The sequence below is a fragment of the Emys orbicularis genome, chromosome 7 (genome assembly GCF_028017835.1).
Source record: "Emys orbicularis isolate rEmyOrb1 chromosome 7, rEmyOrb1.hap1, whole genome shotgun sequence".
Lineage (NCBI taxonomy): Eukaryota > Metazoa > Chordata > Testudines > Emydidae > Emys > Emys orbicularis.
Window position 1 is genome coordinate 99,401,596 of NC_088689.1, and position 16,259 is coordinate 99,417,854.

At 50.2% G+C, this 16,259-nt stretch overlaps 1 protein-coding gene across 1 annotated transcript; it reads left to right on the forward strand.

Annotated features, from left to right (window-relative positions):
• Positions 1-567: 567 nt before the first annotated feature.
• Positions 568-7,154, forward strand: LOC135881990 (toll-like receptor 5). The gene is made up of 2 exons (XM_065408781.1): positions 568-637; positions 5,182-7,154. The coding sequence occupies exon 2, from the start codon at positions 5,190-5,192 to the stop codon at positions 7,152-7,154; it is 1,965 nt and encodes a 654-aa protein (XP_065264853.1). The 5' UTR covers positions 568-637; positions 5,182-5,189.
• The last annotated feature ends 9,105 nt before the right edge of the window (positions 7,155-16,259 follow it).

Below are 16,259 nucleotides of genomic sequence, written 5' to 3' on the forward strand. Positions count from 1 at the left end.
AGGTTCAGTGATCTGCTCATGCGCACACAGGGAGGGTGTGTCCAAGCCAGCAACAACCCAGGAGTTCTCCAGCCTCACTCTTCAGGCTTGGAGCTGGTCACCAGCGGGAATGAAGAAGGAATCTGCCTCAGGGGCCAAGATTGCACAAGGTTTTGGTCTGAAGCATCCTGAGCCCCCTTCCAAGTGGCCAGCCTTTCCCACGTTTACTGGTATAAGTAGGAGACTGGGAGTCAGGACTCCTGGGTTCTGTTCCAGCTCTGGGTGGGGAGTGATGTCTAGTGGTTAGAGCAACAGGGCTGAGAGTAGGGCTGCGGCTCATTGACTCAAGAAGATGTAAGGCCACTCACACCAGCTTGCTAGGGTGACCCGCGACCGTTCACCGCAAAGGCCTGAGGAAGCAATAACTGCAAGAGGGGGCCAGGAGGGGAATTTCCCCCAACTTCCCATTTTGCAAGTTCCTGAACACCCGCTGAGTAAACAGCAGCTGAGGTGGGGGCCGGAGCCTTCTGGGAGCAGCTGTCTTCTTCCGTGGTGGGGGCTTAAATAAAGCCGGAGCAGACGGGTGGATGGCAGAGGGCGCAGGTGGTGAACGTGGCTGCTGTGTGGTGTCTCCAGCACAAATCTTCGCTCCCTTGGGGTGAGTAGAGGGTCTGGTAGGGATGGGGGAGATGCTGGGTGGGAGGGAGAGTTCTGCAAAGGGATAGAGCAGGATGCCTGCAGTGCAAGCTTCCCGGCCAGCATGCCTGGGTGCTGCCTTTTGAGTATGGCTGCTAGAGGGGAGCACTGTCCCTGCGGCCCTCTACTGAGATGAAGGGGCCAGTTATGGTCACCTGGTTCCCTGGGAGCTGAGCTGAGACTGGTCACGCTCATTTCTCATATGCTACTGGGCAGTTGTTGGTTACTGCTAGCAGTCACTGCCCTGGAGAGGGAATCCAGTGGTCTCCCCATTCCCTCAATGCACAGTGCCCTGTACCCAATCCCTGAGGTAGCCAGGATATGAGGACACTGATGGGAGAGAAAGGCATGCTCAGCTACCCTGGAGAGCCTCCTGGCTTTACTTGTGCCTGCACCTTACAGCACAATAGAAATTGGTATTTCTAGCATAGAATTGCTAGAAGTCTAAATAATAAAATGGGTGAACTGGAGTGCCTCGTATTAAATGAGGATATTGATATAATAGGCATCACAGAAACTTGGTGGAATAAGGATAATCAGTGGGATACAGTAATACCAGGGTACAAAATATATCGGAAGGACAGAATAGGTCTTGCTGGTGGGGGAGTGGCATTATATGTGAAAGAAAACGTAGAATCAAATGAAGTAAAAATCGTAAATTAATCAAACTGTACCATAGAATCTCTATGGATAGAAATTCCATGCTCTAATAATAAGAATATAGTGGTAGGGATATATTACCGATCACCTGACCAGGACGGTGATAGTGACTGTGAAATGCTCAGGGAGATTAGAGAGGCTATTAAAATAAAAAACTCAATAATAATAATGCAGGATTTAAATTATCCCCATATTGACTGGGTACATGTCACCTCAGGACGGGATGCAGAGATAAAGTTTCTTGACACCTTAAATGACTGCTTCTTGGAGCAGCTGGTCCTGGAACCCACCAGAGGACAGGCAATTCTTGATTTAGTCCTAAGTGGAGCACAGGATCTGGTCCAAGAGGTGAATATAGCTGGACCGCTTGGTAATATTGACCATAATATAATTAAATGTAATATCCACCACAGCAGCCCAACACTGTAGCATTTCATTTCAGAAAGGGGAACTACACAAAAATGAGGAGGTTAGTTAAACAGAAATTAAAAGGTACAGCACCAAAAGTGAAATCTCTGCAAGCTGCGTGGAAACTTTTTAAAGACACCATACTAGAGGCTCAACTTAAATGTATACCCCAAATAAAAAAACATAGTAAGAGAACCAAAAAAGAGCCACCGTGGCTAAACAACAAAGTAAAAGAATCAGTGAGAGGCAAAAAGGCATCCTTTAAAAAGTAGAAGTTAAATCCTAGTGAGGAAAATAGAAAGGAGCATAAACACTGACAAATGAAGTGTAAAAATACAATTAGGAAGGCCAAAAAAGAATTTGAGGAACAGCTAGCCAAAGACTCAAAAAGTAATAGCAATTTTTTTTTAAGTACATCAGAAGCAAGAAGCCTGCTAAACAACCAGTGGGGCCACTGGACGATCAAGGTGCTAAAGGAGACAATAAGGGACGATAAGGCCATTGCAGAGAAACTAAATGAATTCTCTGCATCGGTCTTCACGGCTGAGGATGTGAGGGAAATTCCCGAGCCTGAGCCATTCTTTTTAGGTGACAGATCTGAGGAACTGTCCCAGATTGAGGTATCATTAGAGGAGGTTTTGGAACAAATTGATAAATTAAACAGCAATAAGTCACCAGGACCAGATGGTATTCACCCAAGAGTTCTGAAGGAACTCAAATGTGAAATTGCAGAACTACTAACTGTAGTCTGTAACCTATCATTTAAATCAGCTTCTGTACCAGATGACTGGAGGATAGCTAATGTGACGCCAATTTTTAAAAAGGGCTCCAGAGGTGATCCCGGCAATTACAGGCCTGTAAGCCAGACTTCAGTACCAGGCAAACTGGTTGAAACTATAATAACAATATTGTCAGACATATAGATGAACATAATTTGTTGAGGAAGAGTCAACAAATTATGGTTTTAGTAAAGGGAAATCATGCCTCACCAATCTACTAGAATTCTTTGAGGGGGTCAACAAGCATGTGGACCAAGGGAATCCAGTGGATATAGTGTACTTAGATTTTCAGAAAGCCTTTGACAAGGTTCCTCACCAAAGGCTCTTATGCAAAGTAAGCTACCATGGGATAAGAGGGAAGGTGCACTCATGGATTGTTAGCTGGTTAAAAGATAGGAAACAAAGGGAAGGTATAAATGATCAGTTTTCAGAATGGAGAGAGGTAAATGGTGGTGTCCCCCAGGGGTATGTACTTGGACCAGTCCTATTCAACATATTCATAAATGATCTGGAAAAAGGGGTAAACAGTGAGATGGCAAAATTTGCAGATGATACAAAATTACTAAAGATAGTTAAGACCCAGGCAGACTGTGAAGAGCTACAAAAGGATCTCTCAAAACTGGGTGACTGGGCAACAAAATGGCAGATGAAATTTAATGTTGATAAATGCAAAGGTAATGCACATTGGAAAGCATAATCCCAACTATACATATAAAATGATGGGGTCTAAATTAGCTGTTACCACTCAAGAAAGAGATCTTGGAGTCATTGTGGATAGTTCTCTGAAAACATCCACTCAATGTGCAGCGGCAGTCAAAAAAGCGAACAGAATGCTGGGAATAATTAAGAAAGGGATAGATAATAGGACAGAAAATATCATGTTGCCTCTATATAAATCCATGGTACGCCCACATCTTGAATACTGTGTGCAGATGTGGTCGCGCCATCTCAAAAAAGATATATTGGAATTGGAAAAGGTTCAGAAAAGGGCAACAAAAATGATCAGGGGTGTGGAATGGCTTCCCTATGAGGAGAGATTAATAAGACTGGGACTTTTCAGCTTGGAAAAGAGATGGCTAAGGGGAGATATGATTGAGGTCTATAAAATCATGACTGGTGTAGAGAAAGTAGATAAGGAAGTGTTGTTTACTACTTCTCATAACAAAAGAACTAGGGGTCACCAAATTAAATTAATAGGCAGCAGGTTTAAAACAAATAAAAGCAAGTATTTCTTCACACAACACATAGTCAACCTGTGGAACTCCTTACCAGAGGATGTTGTGAAGGCCAAGACCATAACAGGGTTCAAAAAAGAACTAGATAAATTCATGGAGGATGGGTCCATCAATGGCTATTAGCCAGGATGGGCAGGAATGGTGTCTCTAGCTTCTGTTTGCCAGAAGCTGGGAATGAGTGACAGGGGCTGGAGCTTGATGATTTTCTGTTCATTCCTTCTGGGGCACCTGGCATTGGCCATTGTCGGAAGACAGGATTCTGGGCTAGATGGACCTTTGGTCTGACCCAGTAAGGCCATTCTTATGTTCTTAAATTGGGAAAGAAAGAGAAGTCACCTGCTTGTGACCCCCAGATTAAGATCTCCTGCCCTGCAACCTGCTCAGGGCAGGGATCACAGACAGACCCCCTTCCACCTTAATGATCTGTATCAAAGTAGTACCTAGGAGCCCCAGTCATGGCTCAGGGCCCCATTGTGCCCGGTGCTGTACAAACACCTCACTTGAGACCCTATCCAGCCCACAAAGAGTCCAGTTACGAGCCCCATAGCACCTGGGATGGCCCTCTCTCTCCATATTCGACCCAAGCCCAGGCTCTTAGTTAGAGGCAGAGCTGCTCAGAAAATGCCAAGTGTCTTTATTATTTTAATAAATTACAGCTCCTGTGGGAAGTTCTTGTTTCTGTGAGGAAAAAAATAATACGAAAACGGGGGGCAATTTTTTCCAGTTTTCCATTAAAAAATATTGTTTTTCAAAAACCAAAAATTATTATCCAAGAAAACACACTGAAGATGAAAAGTTGATTTTTAACCAAAAGATGAACAACTTTTACCCAAAACCAACATTATTTTACTGAAACATTTTTCAGTTTCCAGGTTTTTTAATCAGACAAGTGGAAATTTTTCCATGAAATTAAAATTTTCCACAAAGTACTCAGTCTTGGACAAAAAGCCACGTTTTGTCAGAAAAAAAATATATCTTGACAGAGTCTTACCAGCTCTGGAGACCCTTCTTGCTGTCCCAGGGAGAGGCAGAAGCCCACTATCTATGGGTTTTATCTTGCAGCCCATCACAGTGGTGTCTGAGCACCTTCCAGCTAAAATCAATAGCAGTAGACCAGTCCCTTTTTAGATATCTTGCTATCTCTGTATAACACCAGTCCTCTGGGTGGGTTGTTAGTAGTAGGAATCAAACCTGGGATCTCAAGCAAGAACCTCTACTGCCTGGGCTAAGAGAGACAGCTTTATTATGCCTGTAGCAGCCTCATCAACCACTATATATCTCCCAGCCGTCACTGGTGGGGGCTAGCATGCTGCACAGAATGGGTGTGGGTTGTACCTGCACTTAGCACCACTAGCAGGCACAGTATAAATGTCCCATTACAGGAGTGGGTGCTGTGGAGTAACATCGTTCTTATTCTTTGGCAGGTTCCACTATGCTCAGACAACTTTGGCTCCTAGCGCTCTGGTTGCTGGGCTCTAGTCCTGCCCTGGCTGAAGTTCAGAGCTGTCACGCCTCCAGGGTCCAGTCTTCAGTGGTCTCCAGCTGCCAGGCTCAACACCATGAGACACTGCCAGAAATTGACCCATCCACCCAGATCCTTCTGCTGAATTTCAACCTCCTCTCCAACATCTCGGCCTCCTCCTTCCCCAGGCTGGAGAGGCTCAGGAAGCTGTCTCTGGGATGTCAGCTGGGGGGATCACTCTCCATTGGAGAGAAGGCCTTTGAGAAGGTGGCCAATATCACGTTCCTGGACCTCGGGGGCAACAGGAAGCTGAGCCTCCAACCCACGGCCTTGGCAGGCTTGCGGCAGCTCGAGGTGCTCCTGCTGGATGCCAATGGCCTTGATGAGACCGTGCTGGAGGGTGGCTACTTCCAGGATTTAGTGTCCCTCAAAAGGCTGGATCTCACAGGGAACCAGATAAAGAGGCTGAGACCCGATTCCTTTTTTCAAGGCTTGAAGCTGCTGGCTGTCCTCCAGCTCCGGCTTAACAAGATCAAGACAATCTGCGGGGAGGATCTGACCCACCTTGGGGGACGACACCTGTCCCTCCTAGATCTCTCATCCAATCTGCTGTCCTATAGGGACCCTTGGAACAACCACTCCTGCCCCAGTCCCTTCCGCAACATCACAGTGGAAACCCTGGATGTATCCTCCAACTCATGGGATGTGGGTAGTGCTGAACGGTTCTTTAAGGTCATGGCAGGTGCCCAGATACGGCATCTGAAGTTGCAGCACTCGGGGGCCATTGGGAGGGGGTTCGGGTTCAATAACCTGCGGGGCCTCTCTGCCAGCACCTTCTCAGGGCTCAGCCAGAGCAGGGTCCTCTCTTTCGACATGTCTCATGGCTTCCTCTCCAAGCTGGGGCCTTTGGTCTTCTCGGGTCTCCCTGAGCTGCGTGCACTGCGCCTGGCATCCAATCAGATCCACGAGATCCGTGGGGAGGCCTTTGCTGGACTGCAGCACCTCTGGACCCTGGACCTCTCGCACAATCTGCTGGGGGAGCTGAACATGGAGTCTCTCCAGAGCCTAAGCTCTTCCCCACTGCTGCACCTCAACCTCAAGTCCAACCACATTGGGGCCATCCAGCACAATGCCCTGGAGGGACTGAGGACCCTGCGGACGCTGAATCTGCAGGACAATGCCCTCTCGCGCGTGCTGCCAGGGCGGCTCCCTGCCCTGGAGCGCCTGCTGCTGGGCCAGAACAGGATCAAGGACGCCTGGGGAATCGGGAAGCTTTCCACGAATCTGACCTTCCTCGACTTGTCTTCCAACCGCATGCAAGACCTGAGAGGGCTCTGGAACGAGCTGAGGGGCATCCCTGCCTTGCAGTTCCTGAACCTTTCACACAACCTGATCTCAAGGTGCTCTGAGCACCAGGACAGAGCCATGCCCAGGCACAGCCAGCTCAGGGTGCTGGACCTTTCCGAGAACTCCCTGAATATCGTCTGGAATGCAGGGGGCTGTGTGGATGTCTTCCACCATCTAGACAGGCTGGCAGCCTTGAATCTCAGCAGAAACAACCTCCAGACCTTACCTGAGGGCCTCTTCCAGGGGCTGGTGTCTCTCCAGGCTCTGGACCTATCTGGGAACCTCATGGCCATGCTTCCTGATGGGCTGTTCCGGGACCTGCGCTCCCTGCAGGTGCTAGGGCTGCAGGGCAACCCCTTGGTGACTCTGTCACCATCTGCTCTTCAGCCGCTCCAGGCACTAGCATTCCTGAATCTCCAGGAGGTCTCTCTGCTTTGCCACTGCAGCTTGCGGGACCTGGAGGCTTGGCTGCACTCCACCAACGTGACCCTGAGTGGTGGGAAGGAAGGGGTTACCTGTTTTATGCCCACGCCTCCCTTCCCACGAATGCCCCTCCTTTTCTTCATCCAAAGCAGCTGTGTCCAGTAGCACAGCCCATGCTGTGTCCAGCTTTCCCCAGCATGGGATCCCACCTGTGTGGCTTTACAAGCTGTTCCATATGCCGTGCGCTTGGCACTGAACTGTGATACTTATGCCATCACAGGCAGCGATGCCCAGTCACCTTCAGCTTTGAACCAGTTTCCCAAAGGCATAAGCATAGCCTGGACTAGGAGTCAAGGCGTCTTGGTTTGACTCCTAGTTCTGGGAGTAGAGTCTAGTAGTTAGAGCAAGGGGCAGGAAGTAGGGTCTAGTGCTTAGAAGGATGGGGATAGGGTGGGGGTTCAGGTGTATTCCTGGTTCTGGGAGTGGGATCTCATGGATCAGAATAGGGGGGCTCAGAGTCATGACTCCTGAGATCTATTCCATTCTGTGGGGTCTAGTGGGTTGGAGCAGAGGGCTGGGAGTCAGGCTCCCTGGTTTCCAGCTCCAGGAGGAGAGAGGTCTAGTGGTTAAAGCAGGGGTGTTGGGAGTTCTATGGGTTCTATGCACAGTCTTGCCCCTGGCTGTACAACAGTACAGTAGAGGCATTGGGAGATTTCATAAATCTCTGGGGTGTTATAAAGTGCTCAGTGTCATCACCTTTATTCTTCTAATGCCAGTATAATGGGTTGACCTCCCTTACGGCTCCTGGCATGGCAGGAACTATGCTTTCTCAACCCTGGAGCTGATGGGTACACTATGGGCATTAGGCAGGGTCTGTTTAGCACAGATGCAGGTTAAATCACTAGCTACACTCCAGTCTTGTCTTTCCTAGGGAACAAGGTGTGATTTTAACACGTGTTAGCCCATATCTGTTAACTAACGTGGTGAAATCATAGTGCAGACCAGGTGAGATGCAGTTTTAACACGTTAGCTTGTCAAGGTAGACCCATATTAAACCTACAGCCACTTTGTCTATACTGGGATTTTAACGTGTTAAAAACACACCTTTTATCCTTATTTAGACCAAGGGATGCGCTCACCCAAGGGAGTGCTGGCATTATTCATTATTCTTATATTGTGTTACCGTAGTGCCTAGGGACCTTAGTCAGGACCCCTTGGTGCTCGGTGCTCTACAAACAGAACAAAAAGTCCCTGCCCCTACTTCAAAAATGACCCACAAGGCAGTGCGCTGGACAGTGACACAGGAGGCACGGGTACCTACTCACAGTGCAGCGTGTCATTTGCTGACACAGTCTCTCACAGTGAGGCTGCGCGGTACTGGCAAAGGCCATGCTGGTGACATTGGAACAGCAGCCGCGTATGCTGGCAAAAATACTATTGGCAAAACTTTTGAGAGTAGATGTGGCCTTAGATTGCAAGCTCTTTGGGGCAGGGACCATCTTGCAGTTCTGCATGTGTACAGCACCTAGCACAATGGGGTCCTGGTCCATGACTGGGACTCTAGACGTCATCACAATACACAACATAATTAATAACAATGTATGTAGACATGGTTGGGGCTTGTGGACGGGAGCTGGGATTTCGTATGAGTGCTATTTCCTAAATGGTCTCTCTGAAATAGCAGTGTTGATTTGTTGTTGTTACCTTTGCCAATAAAACCTCAAATTCTTAAATGCAATTTTAAAAGAACACAATAGTCTGGATTCATAGAACCCTGGAATGTGCCAGGGTTGCAGGGAGATCTACAAAGACATGGGAGTACAAGGGTGAAAGAAAGGAGAGGAAAATCAAATGGGGGGAAAGCCAGCAGGAGACCAAGTTTGTCTGTGCAGGAGACCAAGCTTTCTCGGCGGCCGGTCCGAAAATGTGGAACAAAATCCTCTGGGAAACCAGGACCATCCCAACCCTGCTTGACTTCCACTCCTAGTGCCAGGCTCACTTCTCCGACCAGCCTTCTCTGACATAAACACAGAACAGTGTGGACATAGACACAACCCTACCTAAACAAACCACGGCATGCAGGATTCTCCCCCTCGGTAGAGGATAAGAGAAAGAATGACCCCCATGGGGCAGATGTTAGTCTTATTGCATAATGCAAAGATCCTGCAGTGATGAGAGTGGGATAAGAGCCTGTATAGAACAGAAAACCTTCTCTCGCTGCTAAGAATAGGTTCCTGCTATTCAGCCCTGAATGTCTCTCTTGTCAATTTCAGGCACTTGCTGCCAGCCACACCCCTTGAATGCCCCTCAACAACCCCCTCGTTTGTCTCAGCCGTTGTCCCTTTCCATGCCTCTCAGTCAGTTCTTACCCAAGCTTAGACATATTTAGCAATTTTTATTCTTAACTCCTGAGTCAGTCCCTCCAGCCATTTTTAGCTGTTCTTCTCTTAGAACACCTTCCAATCTGCCATTATTCTCTCTGGCAGGAAGGGGACCCAGAAGTGAATGGAGTTCCTAGAGCCACACAGAAGGGCTGTCCCTGCCTTGCTTCAGGCCTATTTGGTCCCCATGTATGCGATGAATCCCCAAAGGGGATCCATCTAGTAAACCAGAAGTCCTCCCCCTCCTCAGAGGGGAAGGACAAAAAAATCCAACATCGGGATCAACTAATTTCGGGGAACAACAAATGAAAAAGACAGGAATGGGAGTGAGGGTTGTACGTTTACAAGCAGGGTTCCAGAGGGGGACATTGAGTAGAGGACCCTAGACAGCGGCCACTACTCCTAAAAAGAGTCCAGGGAGCTAATGGGCACTGCCCAGAGGAACCCTGCCCAGAGACATGAATTGACAAGTGCACAAATTTGAGCCCCACAGTCATGTTTGCAAGAAACCCCCCTGTCCTATCCCCTCTTCCTTAGTAGATACATGGCCAACTCCCGGAGGAGGTTGACGAGGAGGTCCCGTGACTTCACGTGGCCACAGATCAGGAGAGAGTAAATAAAAAGGTGCGAGGAAAAGTGAAGCCAGAACCTCAGCAAGAGGTTCTGGAGGAGGCAGGAAAACGGCTGCAAGCTGGTGCACAGTAAATATGCATGCCTCAAGGTTTCTCTCTCGCCACAAGGAAAACAAGTGTCAGGGAGTCTGAAAACCGTGTCAGCATTGTGTCCGTGCTCATGGCTCCATGGAGGAGCTGCCAACCTATATCCCCAGCAGGCTGTGGAACCAAGGTGGAATACAGGCTGGCCCACCGGGGCTCCTAGCCCTCCACAGATGGCAAAAGGTCCCCCCATTTCATATCAGGGCAGAACACAAAAGCGAGGAAATGGATAGTATGGAGTTCAAGCTTCTGTAGTTGTTCCTGTGATGCAGCTCGGAAGTGGCGCTCATATGGGAGGTTTGAGGCAGCTGGCTTGCAGGGCAAGGGCCAGGGGATACAGGTGGGTGGGGAACACCTTGCTACAGGACTCACTCAAGGAAAGATACAGAGGCATGGGGCAGGGCAGCCTTTCCATCCTGGAGCATGAGGTGGGGGACACATGGGGTGGACAACCCCATATGCTAGGCGAGTGTACAGTATCCACCTAGTCCTGCTGACTGTAGTCCAGGAGGTCTCCGACTTTGATGACACCAGCCAGGACCAATCTCCTGTGCACTGGGGGCACCTCCACCACCTGTGCCACACGATGTAGATTGTGGAACCAGGGTTCAACTGGGAGTTGACAGCCTCGGTAGCCACAACGGACCTAGCTGCAGAGGTCAACTTCCAGGTATTGAGGAGGTCCTGGTAAAAGACCAGCAGCTCAGAGGCATCTTGAGGGAGACTCTTGGCTGGAGTTAAAGAGCTGCCAGTCGTATCAGAGCCCTCAGAGGTGGCGGAGGAAGGTGTGCCATAACTGGATCCATGTCACACCATGAGCTCTAGAAAGGAGCCTCTGCAGAGCCTGAAGACGGAAAGTATGAACCTCGCTGTGTATGCACCAGGCCCTACCATCCCTCTTCCAGATGAAGGCTCAGGACACTGAAGAGACCCAGTGCTTCCCTGGCCAAAAGAACTCCAGGACCTTCCTCTGGAGGTTGGCCAGGGTACCCAGGAGTGGACACAGGACTTTGAACCGGTCAGGGGCGCCGAAGCCCTCCCAAAAGTGGCTCCCCACAGCTGCTGCCAAGGCTCCCTGGACAGGCTCCATGGTGGCATGGCTCGGGCGGGGGGCTCTCAGGGGGAAGAGGAGAGGAAGGGGACGGGGTCTGCCCAGGTGAAAAGTGGACGGGCCAGGCCCCACCACTTTCAAAAAGTGGGAGGGCCCAGCCCCCGGTTCTGGTGCCTCTGGAACCAGTGCCAGAGCATGGAAAGGACCAGCTGGTTAACAACCAGTGCCCTTCCCTCAAAGGCAAAGGCACTGGAGAAGCCCTGCCCATGCCTGCAACCTGTCAGACACTCTGGCCTCCAATTTTCCAGCAGGGCGGGATTGAGAGGTAAACAGCCAGATAGAGCGGCAGATCCGCACCCCACTGGATGCCGGCTTCAGGACAGGAAACCTCTGGGAATGAGAGTTCTATGTGGGGTGTCTACCCGGGGCCATCCAATCTCTGCTCGGTGCCCAGAAATAAAATCAGTATCCCAGCTGCAGCTAGGGTGACCAGATAGAAAGTGTGAAAAATCGGGACAGGGGGTGGGGGGTAATAGGCACCTACATAAGAAAAAGCCCCAAACACTGGGACTGTTCCTATAAAATCGGGACATCTGGTCACCCTAGCTGCAGCTTGGAAACTGCATGTATTGTGAGTGAAACTGCTGTATGCTCTTTGGTGGGGGGGCCTCACTTTATGCAGTGCCTAGCACAATGGTCACTGAATGGGGCTCCTAGGAACTACTGCAATTAGGGTGACCAGATGTCCCAATTTTATAGGGACAGTCCCGATATTTGGGGCTTTTTCTTATATAGGCTCCTATTACCCCCCCGCCCCCGTCCTGATTTTTCACACTTGCTGTCTGGGCACCCTAACTGCAATACAAATAACAACTGGAGAAAGAGATTCAGGAGGGACGGGATTTGGTGTGGCACCAGGGTCTCAGGAACACAAGCCGGGGTCAGGTTGAGGCTACATGTGCACAAAAGTGAGAGCCTCAGCGTAAAGCACTGGCCACTCAGCAGGACTCATCACGGTCTGTTTCCTACACACAATGCTCTGTTGCTAATGAAACACGGTGTGATGCTGAAAGGTGCATCCCAAGACAATCACAGCCCTAGTTCAAGCCATTGGCTGCCCCATTCAGCCTCCTTCACGCTCAAGAGGAGGAGCAATTAAACCCCTCGATGTAAAGACAGCTGCAAACAATGGAGGCGACCCCCAAAAGCAGTACTAAGGCTGTCTTCACTGCTAAAAAAGGGTGTGTTTCTAAAGTGAGTTAGCTAACAGCTGGGGAATTAGCTCAGATGGCAGAACACTCACTTGGCACGTGGCAGGTAGTGGAATGGATGCCCATTTATTTTATTTTATTTTTAGATGTGTTGGGATGACTCAGTGGTTCAACGCACCAGGCTCAGGGCTTTGCTTTCCCTTGTCCTGGGTATTCAGGTTGCTGTGTAGAAGAATGAGGCCAAATCTCACTCCTGACACACCTCTTAAAACAGCAGTGTGGCTTAGGGGATAAGGGCATTGGCCAGGGGCTCAGGAGAGCTGCATTCACTTCTCAGTTCTGATGGGTTATCTTAGGCAAGTTGTTTCCCTGCTCTGTGCCTCAGTTTCTCCATCTGTAAAATAGGGATACTGATAGTTACTTGATAAGTTTATGAACAGGAGTATATGACAGAGTTCTCTGCAATAGCAGGGACTGAACTTGTTGATTCAGGCGGTCCCTGCCATCCCCAGGAATGTTAGTTGTTTTGCTGTAAAACGCTATGGGGACAAGGGTCTGTAACTTTCACTGTAACACAGATAGGTGGGGTCACACCAGATTGGGGGGATGATGTTGCTACATTGGCAAAAACTGGCTGTGCCTTGTCTCCACTAGGATTTTGCAGCAAGGTAGCAAATGCTCATTAGTTATCCCGCTGTAACACGTGAATGGCCGTGAATTTGGTAGGGCCCTAGTCATTTGCCCTGCACACACAAACACTTCTGTCCCGCCCATTGCCTCCTCCCAGGCAGCTTTCAGTGCTGCAGGGCTCCTGGGATGGGCAAGGCAGCCATTGCCATGACCACAGCTCCAGGCCAGTAAGAAGAGAGCTTAGGGAGCTTGATCGACCCACTTAGTAAGAGTCTCAGAGTCATCGTGATAGGCCAGAAACTCTGGCTTTGCCCCTCGTTCGGCAAAACTCCCTGCTCAGATTGGATGTTTGGTGATAGTAACAGGCTGGGACAAGAGGACGAGCTACAATTGGCTGGTGCGATAACAGCTGCTGTGGGTTAAAGGGACAGGGGGTGGAGCGTATGCATGGGAGGATTCTGGAGCCACTGCTAGTACCTGCTGGGTGTGCTTTGGAGAGACGGACACCGGGCGGGCTGTCAGGTAGGACTGTGCGGCAAGGGGGAACCGGTTAGTCACACAGAGGCGGGCAGCAGGCAGAGCTGCGGCTCAACATTGCTCAGAGCGTTAGAAGTGACCGGTGCTGCAGCATTTCATATGGCTGACAAGGCAGCGTGGTCTTGTACAGCCACCAGTAACAGCCTGGGAAACCGAGAGATCGCCGCCAGGAAGGGGGTTTCTGGAAGAGTTGGAATTTCTTCCCCTTTTGTGAATTTGGAGGCCTGAGCTGCACATCGCCCAAACTTTCCCCTTTGTGCAATGATGCCCCTTAATCCCAACCTGCGTTGCAATCCTGGACTCCCCTCACATGCTCTGTTGGTGCTTCTCCATATCAACCTGCAGCCTCACCTGCTACTCCGGTTCTGGCCTCCCTCCCCCCCCCCCCCCAGCTCTGCCAATGCCCCTCTGTCCTGGCCTGCAGCCCCCTGCTATTCCATTCCTGGTGTCTGCACCCCCCATGCAGCTCTGCCAATAGCCCTCAGTCCTGACCTGCAACCCCAACTACTGTTCCCATTATGGGTTCCTCCCTCTCAATCCTGACACGCAGCCTCCCTGCTCTCCCAGCCCTAGACCTTCCTACAAACGTACTTTAAAACAAAAAAATGTTCTGCCAGATGACTAGGAACTCCAGAGCAGACAGGGCTGTTTTCTGTCTTTAACTCTATTGCTGGAAGTATTTCCAGGTCTTCTCTGATCCAGCAACCTCATCTTTCCCATAGCTATAGACCCACATTCAGTGCCCTGCTCTACCACAGACTCCCTGTGGGACCTTGGGCAAGTTGCTTAGGCCCAGACCCTCAAAAGTATTTAGGTGCCTAACTCCCATTGTCATAATCTGTCATCCATCACCGCACAGGAGTTTGATGCTGCTCCTATCTTAAACCTATGGATCTCCATGCTACTGGATTTTACTGAAGCAACCAGTAAGATTAAAAGAAAAATGAGTGGGAGATATGAATGACCGGGAGGGAACTGTCAAGAACCATGGGGCTGAGTTCCCTGGCTGGGGCTAGTGGGTTTAGCCTTTGGACAGGTTAATGAGCCCAGCTGGGCTTCAGCAAAATCACCTGATTGACCAGTCCATCCAATTGGCTGAAAGAAGCCAACACCTCTGCATTTATGCTCAACAGCAGCACAGCTTAACACTTATACCTGCAGCTGCAATTGCTCTTGTGCACAGCTCGCCAGGGATATTAGTTGGTGGCTCCTTCATGGAGCGGTGAGCATGGGCATGTACCTGGCATGGTTCACCACCTCCCCCGACACCTTCCCCTTCTGCGGTGAGAGGGAGACCCTGGTGCACATCTACTGCGAGTGCACCAGGTTGCAGCCCCTTTTCCGGCTCCTCCGGAACCTCCTCCTCAGGTTCTGGCTGCACTTTTCCCCACACCTCCGGATCTATGGCCATCCGTGGCCCCATGAAGTCGCAAGACCTCCTCGTTGACCTCCTTCTGGCATTGTCCACGGTGGCTGTTCACCATACCAGGAGGAGGAAGCTGGACGGGGAGGTGCTCTGTGAGTGTGAGGTCTATTTCCAATCCTCCCTTAGGTCACATTTCCAGACAGAGTTCCACTGGGCCACATCCACTGGACACCTTTGAGGAGCAGTGGGCATTGTCCAAGGTTCTCTGCTTAGTGTTCCCCTCTGGATCCCTGCTGTTGACCCTGTGACCCTCACTCTCATCCCTGTTTTTTCATTTGTGGTCCCCTGAATTCAGTTGAGACCTGGGTCTAGTAGCTCCTCCCCTTAGGCTGGGGTGAGGGGCCTTTAGATGTGGGCAGGCGCCCCCCAGAGCCTTAATAAGTGCAATTGCTCCTGTGCCTGCTTGCTCCTGCCCTGTTCTGGTCCTCCTCCTGCCCACCCGACCCTGCATCCTTGCCTGGCTTCTGACTCCTGGCTCTGATTATTGGCTTCAGATTCTAGCTCTGACCATTGGCTCTGGGTAGTGGCTTCTGACTCTGACATTTGGCTCTGGCTTCCGGTGCCTGTTCCAAAGTCTAACCTCTAGGGCAGACTGCCCACATCCTGGTCCTGACAGGGGGTGGGTTGCCAGCAAGAGAAAAACAATCCAGGCTAAGCAACATGAGTCATTCATGCCCTGTTCCCTTCCCATGATCGCTGCATACACGGGCTGGAAACTTCAGACTCCGTTCACCTCTGTAGTCCTGTGACAACTCCAGCCCCAGCAGCGTAACATAGGCCTGGTCTACGCTACACTGTTAGGTTGACGTAAGATGCTTTGCGTCGACCTAGCTGTGGAAATCTCTTCATTTACGTTTGGCTCCCGCTGATGTAAGTTCCTCTCTGTGGCACTTTAGTAACACCACCTCCCCGAGCGGTGGAGAGCCAAGGTCAATGTAATTAGATGGATGCAGTGTCAGTGCAGACCCTGCATTGCTTTCATTGACTGTGACTGGCTTTCAGGAGCCGTCCCACAATGCTCTGCACTGACAGTACGATCGATACACGCGTCCTGGTGAGGACGCATACTGCCGACACAAGTGATTTAATACCTGTGGTGGCTGTATGCAGATGTAAGTTAGGTAGACATAATTGTGTAGTGTAGACATGGCCATAGGCTAAACACCCAGCCCAGATCAGAGCAGGCTGTCTCTCACCCTTCCACCGCAACCACTGTCAGCTGAGAGTGGCAGGCACTAATGACCCATGTTCTGTCCCATAGGTCCGGGATCCACAAGAGCCTCTCCTGAAGGAGGAAGTGACTGTGGTTAGAGAGGCT

What these genes read in the sequence shown, in the direction of transcription:
- LOC135881990 (XM_065408781.1), top strand. Translation starts at nt 5,190, where the DNA reads ATGCTCAGACAACTTTGGCTCCTAGCGCTCTGGTTGCTGGGCTCTAGT.